A 15,230-nucleotide genomic window follows, 5' to 3' on the forward strand; every position below is an offset into this window, starting at 1 on the left:
ATTCGTCACAGCCAGCACTCCGGGAGTTCATATTGCTTGACTAATTTTAAAAACTAAGTTATAAATGCAAACGCTTCCTCGGTGCGCTGCTCTGGTACGCCGGGTCTTACACAGTGCCTGTCGGCAGTAAGCGTTACAATATACATACCCAACACTGCTTGTACCCATCTGTCATGCAAATAAAACACCTTGAATTGAATTGAGGGAGAGAGGGGGGTAGTGGGACAGATATACTGTTGACAGACTCAAGGCAAATAAGATACTTATGGGTACGCAGGCATTCACGACAGCAACATACGAAACGTTTGCACGTACTGTATAGTTAAGTTATTACTTGGTTTTCAAAGTGCAACGAAATACAATATTGTTGTTGCTGCTGTTCTGGTTGTTTTTATCCCGTAAAGCGTTTTGAGAAGCCACCTTTAAAGGCGATATATACTGTAAAACCGCTGATGAACTCCCGGAGTGCTGGCTGTGACGAATCCATTATTAATACTATTAGTAATATCTTCAGTAAAGGCTTTGATGCATAAATATTTCTGATAAAGGTAGGTTGTGTACTTTTGTCCAACTGAGCAATCTTGCTTTCATAAAATATACCATAACTTAATGACTGATGATTAACATGCTGTAATACACAGTTCAAAATTAAAGGCTCAAATGCTGTGCATGAGAGGTTAAGCTCCCCCTGGCGGTTTTACAAGGCGACGCCGGATAGTTTCCGGCAGAGCGTCAAATGATACGTGACACCACGTGATACCGCGTGACACCGCGACACGCCCACCGGGGTATGCCGCGAAATACCTCACCCATTTTGAATGGCTGCATCTGAATAAACCATAAAGAAACAAGGGCAGGCAGAAAGGTCTTTCACAGCTTTATTGAAATGTTGCCATTACAAGGCAAGTGGAGGCAGGAGAGTCACAAGGGCCAGGCTGGAGCCTTCATTCAGGCACCTGGGGAGGAAGAAGGAGAAAAATCCAGCTGAACTGCAGGACACCACCCCTACAGGAGCTCCTCCTGCCAGACCCTACCTGTCCACTGGCCAACATCTCCAAAGTCCTCTGCTCCCTCCACATCCTCACTGGTGCTCTCAGCATCTTCACTGGAGCTCTGAGGGTCTCCCTCCTCATCCTCAGTCCAGTCAGCCCCCATATCCAGAGGAGCTTCTACTGGTGCCACAGCCACCCGACTGCTGGTCACCAGGCTCCTGGTACCTGTGGACAAGCAACACCCAGGAGTGAGGGATCTGCTATACCCAGAGACCCACAGTCTGCTCATCTAAACAGTCCCTTTGTCCAGCACAGGATCATTCCTCAGTTGTCCAAGCATGGTTGTCTCTTGGGCAGAGATGCATCCACAAGGGATAGAGAACCAGGCCCACCTTCATTCCCGGTGCCAGCACACCTGGACTCACAGCAGGCACAGACCTCATGGTCACCATACAGCTCCTCCCACCTGGAGGAGAGGAGGACAGGTGAGGTCCCCACCTGGCATGTCCCAGAGCACCCTCAGCAGGCTCCTTGCAGAAGTACCTCTCCGCCTCCCTGTTGTAGGTGCAGGACTTGGTCCCTGGTGTTGCTTTAGCAGGAGCCACAGCCATGACACAGTGCATGTACAGCTCAGTCACTTCATGCTGCAAGAGGGAAGGTCACAGCATTAAGGGATCAAGGCCAATAGAGGGACAGAGAAGGACCTTCTGCCATCAGTGAAGGCAAGCTGGCAGCTCTAGGCACTACAGCTGCCACAGTCTGGTTCACATCGAGATCATGGATGGAAAAGCAGACAATGGATCAAGGCAGGAAGGAAGGAGGAAGGCATCAATCGTGAAGCGGAGCACATCCTTCTGCTTGGAGGGGACAAACCTGGACAGGCAGCCATCTGCCTTGCTGTCCACCATGCACTTGGGGACAAGGACAAGGATGAACCCCTGCAGGCTCTCGGGGCTCCTGCCCACCTCCCCTCCCAGAAGGGGCCGTACCCCAAGTTGTCAATCACGGGGAAACGGGGCTGTGAGTGCTGGTCTGGTTTCTCCGTTACGTAACACGAGTGGATGTACAGCCTCTGCTCCGCTGTGGCAAAGTAGGCAGTGGCCTGGAAGTACATGGGCTGACCCAGGAAGTACTCATCCTTGGGAGAGAGGCGGACCCGGTGGGCTGGAGAGAGAGGCAGCATTACACATGCACACAGCACCCCCTGCAGGCAGGAGGAGCCACTCACTCAAGGAGCTAACAGTTGGTGGTGAGCAGCACAAAGCTGTGCTTGTTCTTCAGGTCCTTGAAGAAGGTCCTTCTCCTGGCCCACGTGGGGACATAGCCAACCTTGTAGGAGTAGTGGAACCTGCAGGACAGAGGGGATGAGGGGCTTCTGGACACTTTCCCCAGCAGCTTCTCAGCAGCAGCAAAGCCCTGCCTACCTGTAGTAGGAGCACTTGACCGGCACAGAGAAGGGAATGAAGCGATGCACAGGTGCACTGGAGGAGGGCGGGGCATAGCGGAGAGTGTTGGAGTACACCAGGCGGCCCTGGACAACCTGCAGGGTCACAGAGGAAGGGATATTCCCAGGAAAGGCAACCCCGACACAAGCCCTAAAGCTCACATCGATACACTGCATGTAGATGAAGACCTGCTTACCGATTGCTCGGTACCGCACTCGTGAAGCCCGTAGATGAAGTTGAAGTAACTGCGTGTGGTTCGGCTGACGCTGCAGTTGCCCAAGGTCACCTCCGATGGCCGACAGCTGAAGCCGAACAGGAGCCGACTGACACTCACGTACATCCTGCTGGAGTCGCACCACACGGCCACTCCTCGGGTGCCCCCGATGGCCGGGCGAGCCGGCTGCCACCCTCGCTGGGGAGGAAACAGGACGCTTTTGATGTAGGCGGGTAAGGGGCGGCTGCCGGCTTCGGGCTTCATCTTCTCCTTGTCGAAGTAGGGCGAGTACGCGTCTCTGGACACGGGAAGGCGGCGAAAGTCGGGAGCCAAGGACTGCGAGTCGTTTTCGCTTGCAGACAGGTCTTCGGAGGACGCATCTGCCAGGCTCAAGTCCTCCGACTGGGCTACGTCTTCAGGAGCCGGGAGGTCAGCCTGGAGCGCTAATTCCCGAGAGTCCCAGCCAGCCGGCCCGGCGGAGATCAGTGCGGGGAGCCCGGCCCCTGCGCACAGGCACAGCATAAAGAGAAACGAGCGCATTGCCAAATTATCGTCCCGCTAAATTGCTACAGGAGTAAAATAAGTAAACCACCAAACTGTGTTGAAAGAAGAGAGCATAAAGTGTGAATGCGGTGACTAGGTTTTTATACTGACAGGACCTGCTACCACACACCTGGTCACACTACCGCTCAATCAACACAATCAATTACACACAGAGATCCGGATTGTTCTCAGCGTCTAATTAGAACCTGCTTCCAGTCTGAGGCGGGACTCCGTGAAGCCTCTCCTGAACACTTTCCCGTGTGTATCTGACCTCAGCGGAGGAGTTCCATGCAATTTAGACAGAATTAAATCACCCACATGTGTAGATTTGGCTCAGATGAATTTATTGTTCAATTAGTTTCTATTTTCCGAGGACAGTGTGTTAAACTCGCTGTCAGACAGAGTACGGAACATGCGACACGTCCGTCCACACTTTCCTTTATCGTGGGGGCTGTTCCATCAACATGTACCGCAATGAAAATAATTTTACTATTTTTCACGTGTAATTGCATGTCATATTAAAATGTGTAATACAAGCATTTCTTTGCTTCCCAGTAAAGAAATACTGATCAGCTTTTGACATGATCTGATAATAATTTTTCTGATTTTTCAGAGATTGCTTTTGCTTCGCAGGACTGAGAACCTATGGAAGCCCATTTCCGCCAGGGAGTAAAAAAAAAAAACGCGCTATGGTATCACAGAATTGTGACTGAATTCCTTCAGTCTTAGAGAATTTGAAATTCAGTTGTTGGATTCCTTCAGGTCAGGATAAAGACTGAACCGCAAAATGCATTTTGAAAGTCCAAAAGAGTAGAAATCAAAATAACACAAACTGCTCAGTCCTGTTCTGACCCCTGTAGTGTGCTCTCTGAAGGCACCAGTTCTGTAGGGTTTGGGCATTTACTGGGACAATCATTAATTGTAGCAGTAAATCACAAAATTGATTCTTTTGATGGCTTTAAAATCCAACCATGCGATATAACTCAAACAACGCACACACAGGTACTAATACACGAGGATACATTTATTAATACATAGAATATGCATATAAACCTAACAGATCTTATCGAGAGGGTTATCAGAATACAAAAGATATATATTCAGTCAGTTACGAAGTGTTACATATATCAAGAGGACATACGTTCAGTATATCATTAATTTAGACCGTTTCATAAAGTGAACTTGGTTACAACTTCTACATTAGATACTCAAAACAAGTACATAACTCTTAGGAATTAAATTGATATCAACTGGTTGGGATAACAATTGAATTCTCGAGCAGTAATGCAGTGAAGTTGAATACTCATCCAAACTCTGGGGATTCAGATCTCCTGCGGGCACAAAGAAACAGTTTCAGGCTGTTGTTGTCCAATCCGCGCTCTCTGGCTCGGTGCCAGGCTGTGCTGTGCGGCTTGCGACGGTGCGCTGCTGATGCTCACTGACCAGCTAGTTAGTGTTGGCTTTAACTAGCAAAGTTTGTGCACAGGAGAAAAGATGACTGTGGGTCCCAGCAAGTCAGGAAGAGGACCGGTTCATTCCTGATGAAGAGCTAGTTCTGAATAGTGATTCAGCTGTCCACAGTTCTGACCTGTTCACGAGGCCTGCTGCTGGTGCTAACCTCGGGTGGATCCTCTGGTTACTCTCTGGCAACCTCCGCTCTAGACTCTTAGAACAAAGGAAAGTTCTGGCACTCGGACACACTGGCCGTTCCGTGGTTGTCCGGGCTGAGTCTCAGGATGGTCAGGAGGCGCTCTGCGAGAATGTCCTGCCCTTGGGAGCCTTCTGATCCTGGGCCGTCCTGCCCTGGAATTCTCCTTTGAATTCCCTTTAGAAAAGTCCACAGAATTCTCCACTGAATCTTCTCAGGCCCTCTGTGTTGCCTGTTTTTACCTGGATGAACTTCAGCTCATTGATTGGCTGAAAGTTCCATGGGCATCAGAGTCCCACGTGGGTTACTCGGCCCTACCAGTCCCTGATTGGTTGATCAAGGTGAGATAAGAGTCACTTACTCCTGACACTTATGAATGCAGTCCAGATGTCCATCTGGCACTCCCTAGACACATAGGCGCCAATGGATGACCATTGATCATGATAGCCAGGCTTAGCTAAGTGCATCCCCCTTTGGGAGCTGTCCCTTATCAAAGGAAACCTTAAATCAGCCTGCATGAATAGTTTCTCTGTGGCTGCACCACAGAGATGAACAGAGATGGGACCATTTGGGAAAGCTCAGAACACTTAATTCTTTCTTATTAATAAGCATCGCCGCTACACTGACATTTGCTCTGCTTTAAGTAATCAATGAAGAACACAATGTGCTTCACTAGACTCCGGTCCAAACAGGATTAAAAGCCAGCAAGTATACCTTTTCAAATTGACGTCAGCAGGGACTAGATTGGCACTTTAACCAGTGCCTGATTGGCTCAGTCAGTAGAGCATGGAATTCTTAATCTCAGGGTTATGAATTCAATTTTGGGTGATACAGGTGTTCTCATTAATTAAGTTTCCTGTTCATCTTTGACCATGTTACATCTTGATGGTGACTCAAATTGAGAAAAAAAGGACTGATCTAGCTCCTCATCTGAGTAGATAAGTCAAAGACTCCGTAGATAACCTATTCATACCAAGCACTTGGATGCAGCTTCACCTATCACAACTAGTATTTAACATTAAAATAGCTCCTGTCTATTTACACTATAATTTACACTAGTGTTTCTTTAAAAATTGCTTGTAAGAATGAGACATTACACATGTATTCCAATAAAATAAATATTATTAATCTTTTCACTGTAACAGTTTCACTGTGACTTGGCAGATAACTGGCAGTGATCAATAACCACACAGAAAAATATGGGAAAGCAATGGGGAAAATCGACTCTTCAACATGTGGAAATGTATTACTGGGAGGAGGACTCCTTTTCTCTTAGGTCAACACTCTTTGTAAGAGTCAATTCTCCCAGCTCACATCCGCGGGTTTCCGTAGTGTGCCTGCAAAGAGTGATCAATTTGAGATAGGTAAACGTCCTGATTTTATTTAACAAAGCTAGATGCACATTTGCTAATGCTGCCTTCATTGTAATAGGCAGTTTATTTCTCGAAAGCATGTTATGTAAAAAAAGAAAAAAAGAAAACATGGATAACAATCTTTCAAAGCTAAAGATTTTACTTTTGAATAATGGACATTTTATGTTTCTGGGTGCTTTTCAAATGCTGGTTTTAGAACTTTGCTGTGCTTCAAGCATAATTTTTCACCTTATAAACTGGGTATTGAGTGATAGGGTTAGTGTTTTTTATTTTGATGACTTAGTAAAATGTCTGGAATTTTTTCACTTTGATATTATAGAGCACTTTGTGTTGATGAGTGGCAACAATTCTCAGTTAAATACATCATGGTTCCATACTGTAACACAATAAAATGTGAAAAGGCCAAGGGGGGTGAATAGTTTTTATAGGCACTAAACGTATTACAAAAATATAATGCTTCATTTTATGGAAACTTCTTACTATTACCACCAACGCACTCGCTGTTTAAGCAATGGGGGTTTCACAATCCTCTTTCTCACTGGTAATGTTATGAGCAGGAAAAACACCATTGAAAATGGATTTCAATCACTCAAAACTAATAGTTGTCAAACCCTCTACAGCTAGAGGGCGCTCCCACTCTGTCCTGTCCTAGTTTCCCTGTGCTTTGCTTGTCCTTCTGGTTTGTCTTTGTCTGGGGCTATATATTTCCGGGTCACCCTTTCCTCCTCATTCAGTATTGAGGGTTCATATGTCTTCAGACCTGCCTAGCACCAGGCCATCTCCTCCGCGGCCTGAGGGCTTATGTTTCTACCCGACATCATCTGACCTCCTAAACGGGCTAACACCCGTTTTGCCACCACACATAGGGCCTATTTTGCTCTCCTGGCCATTCCACGGCATGGCCTTATAACATCCGTGACAGTAGTTCCAACGCTGTGCTGCCCTTTTAATTAACATTGGCTGTAACAATGTGTTGTTTTTGTCTCTTAAAGGGTCTGCTCCTTTACTCTGTCTTGCTAGTGTTGTATAGAATTGAGTACCCATAAAATCTGAGACCCCTTTTAAAGTCTGCATGTTCAGTGGACATAAGAGGCTTGGCGCGTGTCGCAATTGTTGCCCTATCTACTAAGCCCTTCCTCCAAGTTTGCACTTCTGTGATGTAGTCTCACAGGCCTGAGAGACATAGATTTCACACATGTAATTACTTATAAAAGCCAACAAACCTTTTCTGAGTGGTCTAAGGCTCTGTGTTAAGGTTGCAGTCCCCCTGAAAGCTGGGGTTATAGTCCTGACGTTATACTTCTCAGAAAATAGATCTTGCAGTACTCTGAGTGCCAGCTAGCTATGTAACAAGTGCGCTATAAAGACAGAAATTACACATTGTTTGTGAGGCTGTGTGCTCCTGTATAGTCTAGTGGTTAGGATTCTGGGTTTTCACCCAGGTGGCCTGGGTTAAACTCCCAATAAGGGAAACTTTTCTCTTCCCTTATGTTTTCCAAATAAGCAGCTCAGTGTAGAAAAGAGCCCCGTTAAGCACTGTAGGGAGAGCTAAAATTTTGATAAAAGAGATAGCTTGTTTCCTCCTGCTTTCGAACTGAAACCCTTCGGTGTGTTAAGAGAATATGACAATCACTACACTGCACGAGGTAGGGAGGAGTGACTTGCAGAGAAAAGGACTCAATCCAGGAAAGTTTTTCCACTTTCTGGAGAGGAGATTTTTTCCATTCCCCCACTTTTGCAGCCTGACCTCCTCTATTTCTAGAGATCTGTAGAATGTGGAGAAAACGTTTGAAGTTGTTACTGCTACCTCCCCTCGCTTTGAACAATGTGTGGAGTTGTTTGAGTCAAAAAGAATGATAGTTCAGGCCCATGGGAAGATCCATATTCAACTGTGCATGTTGTTTTGTTCTCAGAGTTTGCAAAGATGGAGGACATTCGCACCTGGCTAAGCCAGTATTCTATAGTCCTTCATGGAACTGAGTTCAGAGGTGCTGACGGAATAAAAACAGGAGGTTGAGGAACACGGGGGTGTTCAAAAGCATTGAGGTTCCAGTCAAGAGAGCAGGTAGCCTGGCCCTGTCCATTATTAGAGCACTATAACCTAAAGAGATGGTTTCATATATATTGTTTTGGGTATATTTATTAAAGTTTCCTATTTTGTGATTCTTTGTATTTGTTTGTGAAATAAAAATAGTTCTTAAAAAATAAATGGAAGGTTTTTCTGAAGTCAGAAAGCCAATTTATTTGGTGGAAAAACAGATTGGTGAAGCTCCAACAAATAAATCCAGTTTATTTGTTTACTTTTTTTTCTGAAACAACTGAATTAGATGAAATGTGCTAATATGTAACCTAACTCCAGTGTGAATAACTAGAAGAGGGGAGCAGCTCCATTCCAGACCAACGGAGCTTTGAGATTGGCTGGGCCAGATCTCTCATTTGCATATCTGATTTGGAAATGTAACACTAAACCCCCTTCTTGCATGGATTTAACTTGCACTCAAGAGTCACCTACTGTGTATTGCCACTTCAGTTTTTTTATGAGTAGCTGTGATTACCAGTTGACAGGTTTTATTTGTTGAATTATAAATGGTTTTGTATTATCACCCTGAATGGCCTGTACTCAAGGTTTGGTAGGGTTTGTGTTTTCATTTCATTTACCAAATGGAATTTTTGCTCTTTTAGTATTTGTCTAGAAGGCTTTCTGAAGTCAGGAAGCCCATTTATTTTGTGAAAAAAGATTCTGTATTAATATTAATATTTCTCATACAACATAAATAGGGTCTTTTAGGAATAAAAAGATCTTGGGCTTGGAAGTCTTAATAAAGCTGTGTGCTTCCATACACTTGAACAGTTTTGATTCCTAATATTTGACCTTAGGTGTGGGAACGGGTCTTTTTTGCCATTTGATTTCCAATTGATCAGCACAGTATAGAAAATAGACCCATAAAGCAACCTCAGCAGTGACAAATATGCAAAAAGTGATCACTTGTTTTCGCCCGCTTTCAAACTGAAACCCTTTGGTGTGTTAAGAGAATGTGATAACCACTACACTGCGCAAAGTGGGAATGGGTGACTTGCAGAGAGTGTTGAACTTCGAGAAAGGACTTCTCTCAGGAATATATTTCCACATTCTGAAGAGGAGATTTACTCCATTTCTGTAGTCTGACTTCCTCTTTTGCTAGAGAGCTGTAGAATGTGGAGTCATCTATCCAGCTCTGGGAGCAGTGTGTAGATAACAGGTTTGTTACTGCCGGATGAGCACAGTAAATTAATACAGCAGAATAAACACACTGAGTATTTGAAGGGAATTAACAATCTTTTACGTCTCGCCATGTTCAATGCTGCTGTCATTTCTGTAATATTGTGATTATCACATTCATCACACATGCGCAAGATCCCCTGTTTGAAATTGGGCAGAAACAGGTGTCTTTTTATCTTCTCACATTTTGCACTCCTGCCAGTGTTTTATGGATCTTGTTTTGTCTTATTGCAAGAATTCGAATTTCCTGTGTCATTCATCACATCACATCAAACAGCCAGCAGATCATGTCACCTTTCAGATAGTGGGAAAGGTCTTCTGCTTCCTAAATTTCCTAGAGACGGGTCTTTTCAGCAGAACTGACAAACGTGGCAAAGCAACCTGATAAGACCAGGTCCTAGAAGTCACTACTCTGTCAGTTACTACTGCCGAAATGCAAGCCCTTCCTCCAGCCTGAAGAAGTTGATCCTACATTACTCAGGAAGAAGATGTATCTACCAAACCTCAGAGAGCTGAGCTGGATTACTCCCCTTCTGAATGACGTAACACTCTACCACTCCTCTTCGTGCACTCATGCTCGAACTTTGGGAGGCTACTGCAGACAGCAGAGGTTAGATCGTACACAGAGGTTGAAATAGCTCAGCTGAGAAAGCCCTAGACTGATGCTCTAAAGGTCCCTGGTTCAAAAAGGGGTTTTGGCATTTTGTTTTGTTGCGCCATTTGTTCCTCTATGCAATGCCCTGTGTCCAAAGTCACACTTCCCTTTCTCAGCCTGAATCCCAAACTAGAGTCTTTGTGTCCTTGAGTCCCTCTTTTACCGACACTGATGAAGTACAGAAATAACTTAACATATTTTGCACTCCTTATGGTGTTTTATGGTGGGACCTGTATTTCTCTATGAATTTCCTTAGTGACAGCCCATTTGTTTTCAATATATTTCTGGTGAAGTTATTACATCGGTCTCCCCTGGTGGCTTGTTTTCATATCCCACTTCTGACAATGACTTTTCTTATGTCACTTTGATGGGAGTACAATTGGAAAAAAAACTAAAATGTGTGTAGTTGTTTCCATATCAAACCTGTCTTCCATTTTATACAGTATTCCACAGGAGTGAATCAATTCCTTGTTTAATTTTGCAAATGACCCTGCTGTCAAAAAAACTAAATTCCCATGTAGCCAAGGGGTTGCTGAAAAGCAACTTCACTTTGATGTTTTGTGTTGTTATAACTAATTCATCTCCTTTTTAAAAAATAGATTTCTGTAGAAGAAAGGTGTCTCACACTACAGTTTAAATTGTAAACAGGTCATAGAAAAAGCTCCTTAGCTCCCTGTCAGGAATCAAACCCCACTCTCCTGTATGACAGGCAGGGATTCTCACCATGGTTAAATTGCAACCGTAATAATATTGACAACATTAATAAATGCATATATAATTGAAATTGAAAACATATCTAACACAGCATCTTTTCTGGTTATATACCACAATGCATTGCTGATATTTGTTGTTTGCCATTTAGGTTAAATACTGTCATGTTTTTCTCAGCAATCGTCTTTTGATGCGTAAGTATAAATAATGATAATACTATTTGAATACATACAGGTCTTAATATTATTTTGATTAAAAATAGTACGTTAATAAGCAATAAATGGCATATAAAATAGTGTGAAGGTGAAGATCACGCAAAATCAACTACAAATGTGGGAATTTTACATTTTTAGGATTATAAATTGCATGTAGCACATTAGCAACACTACAGTGATGCTAATATAACAATAGTGTAAAAAAAATCCTGACCTAATTCCTTACAAATGCTGATACAAAATGTGAATGATTTCAGAGTTTCGGGTATTGGGTCTCCTGATAGAGATCAGAGATGAACTGAGGCATGTGGGAAAGCATACAGAACTGGTGGACTCCCAATTCCACATCAAGAGGCTGAGCACAATGGAAGAGTCCTGTACACACAAGTGAGTCCTTGACAACATGGACAATCAAAACCTACTGGTATGATATTATATTCTCTCTGTGGTGTAGAAAATATTCACTACTAGTATTATAGGTTACAGATAGGTCATTATATGACAGCTTACATCTGATTAATAGGATCCATCTCTGGCATACATTCTTATTTTTAGTTTATAATGTATAATCTTGCTAATTTTTTAATGCCAAAATAAAGTGTTTTATAAAAAGCTTCATGTTCTAAGAAATTACTACAACTTTTGAACTTTGAAATATTGCCACTTTGTATTCTAGGACTTAGCAAATACTGCAGAAAAGTGGAGTTAAAATGTGAAAATGTGTAATGGGTATGTCTGATTAGTTGATTAGTGAAGATCCAGTAGTAAAAATAGCTTCTAATATTATTTCTAATATAATATTATTTCCAGATAAACCAACTTTGGAGAGTAGGCAACAATGATTTCAAAGAAAGTGTGTTCACAGTGTTGTTAAGGTATTGCTTATAGATTTTTTAAATGTTTTTACATTACATTTTTACTTTGATCAAGTTAAAATATCCACAAAATTTAGCTTAAAGATACCTTGTTAACCACTGAATTTGCAAGGTGTAAAACTGCTAAATTGTCTTTTAAAATCTAAGGATTACAGTAGTACATTTGATACTAAATATTTGAGTAAATAAACGTTGAGTGAAAACTCGCTTGAGAAATGTCTAAGCTCAGTCATAATTTAATTTTCAGACTTAAGACAAATTAACTGATCATGGAATTCAACTTCGCTGGCACAAACCAGAAAGATCAAAGACAAAAGAGGTGCCTGGGAGACACAAATATTTTAAGAGCAATTAAAGGTACTCTTATTCTATGTTGTACTTTCAAACTTTGGGTACTCTTTAATTAGGACAGACTTTATTGCTCAATTACTATGATGCAAGCTAAACTAAATACACTGATTAAGCTTTGATCTTAGTAAACCTTAATGGTTCTTTTTTGAGATTATAATCAAGAAGAGATTAATCATCATTTGTTGATCATTTGTTCATTTGTTGGAGAACTTGACAATCTTTGACAATTATTATTAAATGAGCATTATACAAATGTGCGTTGATATTTTTAATATGTACCTTAATTGTCATATATATAAACACAATTGGTTTGATATGGATGTTCATTTGAAGGATTTGAGGAAACTATCAAGGATCGCAGAACAACCAAAGATACATTTGGGTCTCTGCTATTGGTAAAGATGAAAGAGTACCGTAAGTGTGAAGCTTGCATACACACGAGAGAAAAATCAGTTTTAATGCACTTCATTAAACTGATGGTGTGCTTATCAATCGTGCATAAAAAAAATACTAAAAATACATAGCAGAGGATGGTTTCGATCCATCGACCTCTGGGTTATGGGCCCAGCACGCTTCCGCTGCACCACTCTGCTGACAGCTGTCATAGTGTGATTCAACACAACTGCTCTATCTTTGCTTTCTAAAAGTGCGCCCGAGATGAAAAGTTTCAACGGCAAACGCAGACGTCACTTTGAGCACTTGGTCTTTTATAGTACGAATCATCACACGCTGCTCTACATGGGCGTGTCTTCAAGATCGTTGAGAACCAAACCTTCTGCTTTCCGAGGCAACTGATTCTTTCCTTGTCACAAATCTTCAATGAGAATCAGTGAAACGAAAACCAAACACATGTACACACTCGCGTCCTAGCCTGAAAGAAAAATGATGGAAGCATTTGAGAAATAACAAGAGTAGTCTGAACAGCTCCAGTCTATCAACTGCTCTACAAAGTGATCGCTACTTCCACGCCCAGTTTATAACACTGAAAATGATTCAGGAAGCACAGCAAAGTTCTAAAAGCAGTGGTTGAAAAGCGTCTAGATACATAAAATGACAGTTTCTCAAAAGTAAAATCTTCAGCTTTTAAATATTGTCATCCATATATTTTCTCTTTTTTACATAACACGCTTTCGAGAAATAGACTGTCTTGTAATGAAGGGTGCATTAGAACATGTGTATCTACATTAAAATCGGGTTTATGACTTTTGCGTTATTCAGCTTTCTTAGCGCTTGGGTCTCGATTCAGATATTGCAATAAAAGCAACAGGTGAGTAAGTTTTCCTTTTCTATATCTAAGGTGATCTGCTCACAAGGAAGTATAAAAACTTCAGCGTTTACTTTTTGAAGACCTCAAATTGTCGAAACACTATTGCTTCATGAGCTAATAAGTAAGGTTTCTGAGCACGCATTGTATTACTAATGCTGTTATTAATAAACAAAAAGCTTAAATTCACATAATGGAATTTGGACGGCTCAAAGTAGTCTATTTCTTGTACAACTTTACTTGCCCTTTGAGTAGAGTTTAAAGCAACGGCAGCAGAAGTAGCAGTAATAGCAACAACGTGGTTAGAGTCTCACAATACACTCTATGAAAGTATTGCGGCTTCAGATCGTTTTGTTCTGTTGAAGCTGCTACAGGCTCCGAATTGCTGACATTGGCTGTGATCTTCTTTTTTCAGGTTTCATGAAATTCTTCACATATTTGAAATATTGTAACGCCCTCGCCTGGTGGTGAGGAGGAAGCGCCCCTAGGCGCTCGTAGTACCGCTGGGCATGCTGGGAGTGGTAGCCGGGAAGAGTCTGAGGGTCAGCACGATGACCAGCGGCTGACCCTGCCTGTGTAAATAATGTCCTAGTAATTCTAGTGCCCTGTGTAGTCCTGTAAAAGTAGAGTGTGTTGTTAGGTAATTACCACCCTAAAGATGTGTACGTGTTTGTCAGTCTCCTCATGTGTGTGTAGATCCTGTGTTTGGTTTTGGTGTGGTTGTAAAATAAAGCCAGTGCTTGGTTAATTGCGTCTCCACTGTTCTTTAGTTCTGAGAAAGAACCTGCAAAACGCTACATTGGTGTCAGAAGCGGGCAGAATGAACAACTCGTGGCAGACACTACCCGATTCCGTAAAGCGCCGGCTGACGCTGGAAGACGCAGAACCCATCGGCGGCGCACATAGGGAGCCTGAGCAACTCCTGGGTGCGACAGGTGGCCACAGCCCTTACCAGGGCTACCCAGTAGTGGTCCCGCCAGTGGAATTGGGGCGGCCGCCCCGGAGAGAGGATGCCCTCCCTGCCGGAGCCGATCAGTGATTCCCACACCCATCGGCGCGGGTGCGACCAGGTCGCCACGATGGTGAGGCGCCTTGGGAGACCTATAAGGCGCAGTTCCAGCTCGCGGCCCGGACGAATGGCTGGAGCCGGGCGGAGATGGCCGGCCACCTGGCGGCGGCGCTGGAAGGAGCGGCCTGCCAGGTGCTCCTGGACGTCCCGGAGGAGGACAGAGGCGACTACACGGCGCTGGCAGCAGCCCTCCAGCTGCGCTTCGGTGTAGAGGAGGCGCCGGACTTGATGCGGGAGAGGCTGGCCCTGCGGCGGCGCCGACCAGGAGAGCGACTGGGCCCGGTCGCCGCGGATGTCATGTTCCTCGCCCGCCGAGGATACCCAACTTTCCCCCGGGAGGCGCAGCGGGAGATGGCTCTCCAGGCCTTTCTCAAGGCCCTCTCGCCCGAGGAGCTGCGGCGCCACGTGCAGCTGGCCGCGCCAACATCGCTGGAGCAGGCCTTGGCCCTTGCTACACGGGCTGAGGTAGTGTTCGGGGTGACTGGCGGCGCCAGCAGACGCAGTGCGCCCTGCCGGCTGACCGAGGCGGCGACGGAGGAATCCAGCGAGGGGGAAGAGGAGCCAGCCCGTGCAGCGACCGCAGCGGTCGCAAATCAGCGTGCGGGGCTGTTCCGCG

The 15,230-nt window shown here is 44.0% G+C and overlaps 1 protein-coding gene and 1 non-coding gene across 2 annotated transcripts; one reads left to right on the top strand and one right to left on the bottom strand.

Moving 5' to 3' along the window:
- Positions 1–1,005: 1,005 nt before the first annotated feature.
- On the bottom strand, positions 1,006–3,206 carry LOC148638430 (zona pellucida sperm-binding protein 3-like). Its single transcript, XM_088623357.1, has 8 exons — positions 2,634–3,206; positions 2,417–2,532; positions 2,234–2,340; positions 1,982–2,156; positions 1,784–1,904; positions 1,536–1,636; positions 1,385–1,458; positions 1,006–1,217 (listed from the first exon to the last, which is right to left on the bottom strand). The coding sequence occupies exons 1-8, from the start codon at positions 3,189–3,191 to the stop codon at positions 1,006–1,008; spliced, it is 1,464 nt and encodes a 487-aa protein (XP_088479483.1). The 5' UTR covers positions 3,192–3,206.
- Positions 3,207–8,877: 5,671 nt separating this feature from the next.
- LOC148638431 (U7 small nuclear RNA) lies at positions 8,878–8,935 on the top strand. The gene has a single exon (XR_015931061.1). It is a non-coding gene; the product is annotated as a U7 small nuclear RNA (small nuclear RNA).
- The last annotated feature ends 6,295 nt before the right edge of the window (positions 8,936–15,230 follow it).

The sequence above is a fragment of the Lepisosteus platostomus genome, assembly GCF_059453375.1.
Source record: "Lepisosteus platostomus isolate fLepPlt1 chromosome 5 unlocalized genomic scaffold, fLepPlt1.hap1 SUPER_5_unloc_1, whole genome shotgun sequence".
Classification (NCBI taxonomy): Eukaryota; Metazoa; Chordata; class Actinopteri; order Semionotiformes; family Lepisosteidae; genus Lepisosteus; species Lepisosteus platostomus.

Coding starts and splice junctions, on each gene's coding strand:
- LOC148638430 (XM_088623357.1), bottom strand. CDS start 3,191: ATGCGCTCGTTTCTCTTTATGCTGTGCCTGTGCGCAGGGGCCGGGCTC. Junction 2,341..2,416: donor GTCAAGTGCTCCTACTACAG/GTAGGCAGGGCT, acceptor TCTGTCCTGCAG/GTTCCACTACTCCTACAAGG. Junction 1,218..1,384: donor TGCTGGCACCGGGAATGAAG/GTGGGCCTGGTT, acceptor GCTTGTCCACAG/GTACCAGGAGCCTGGTGACC.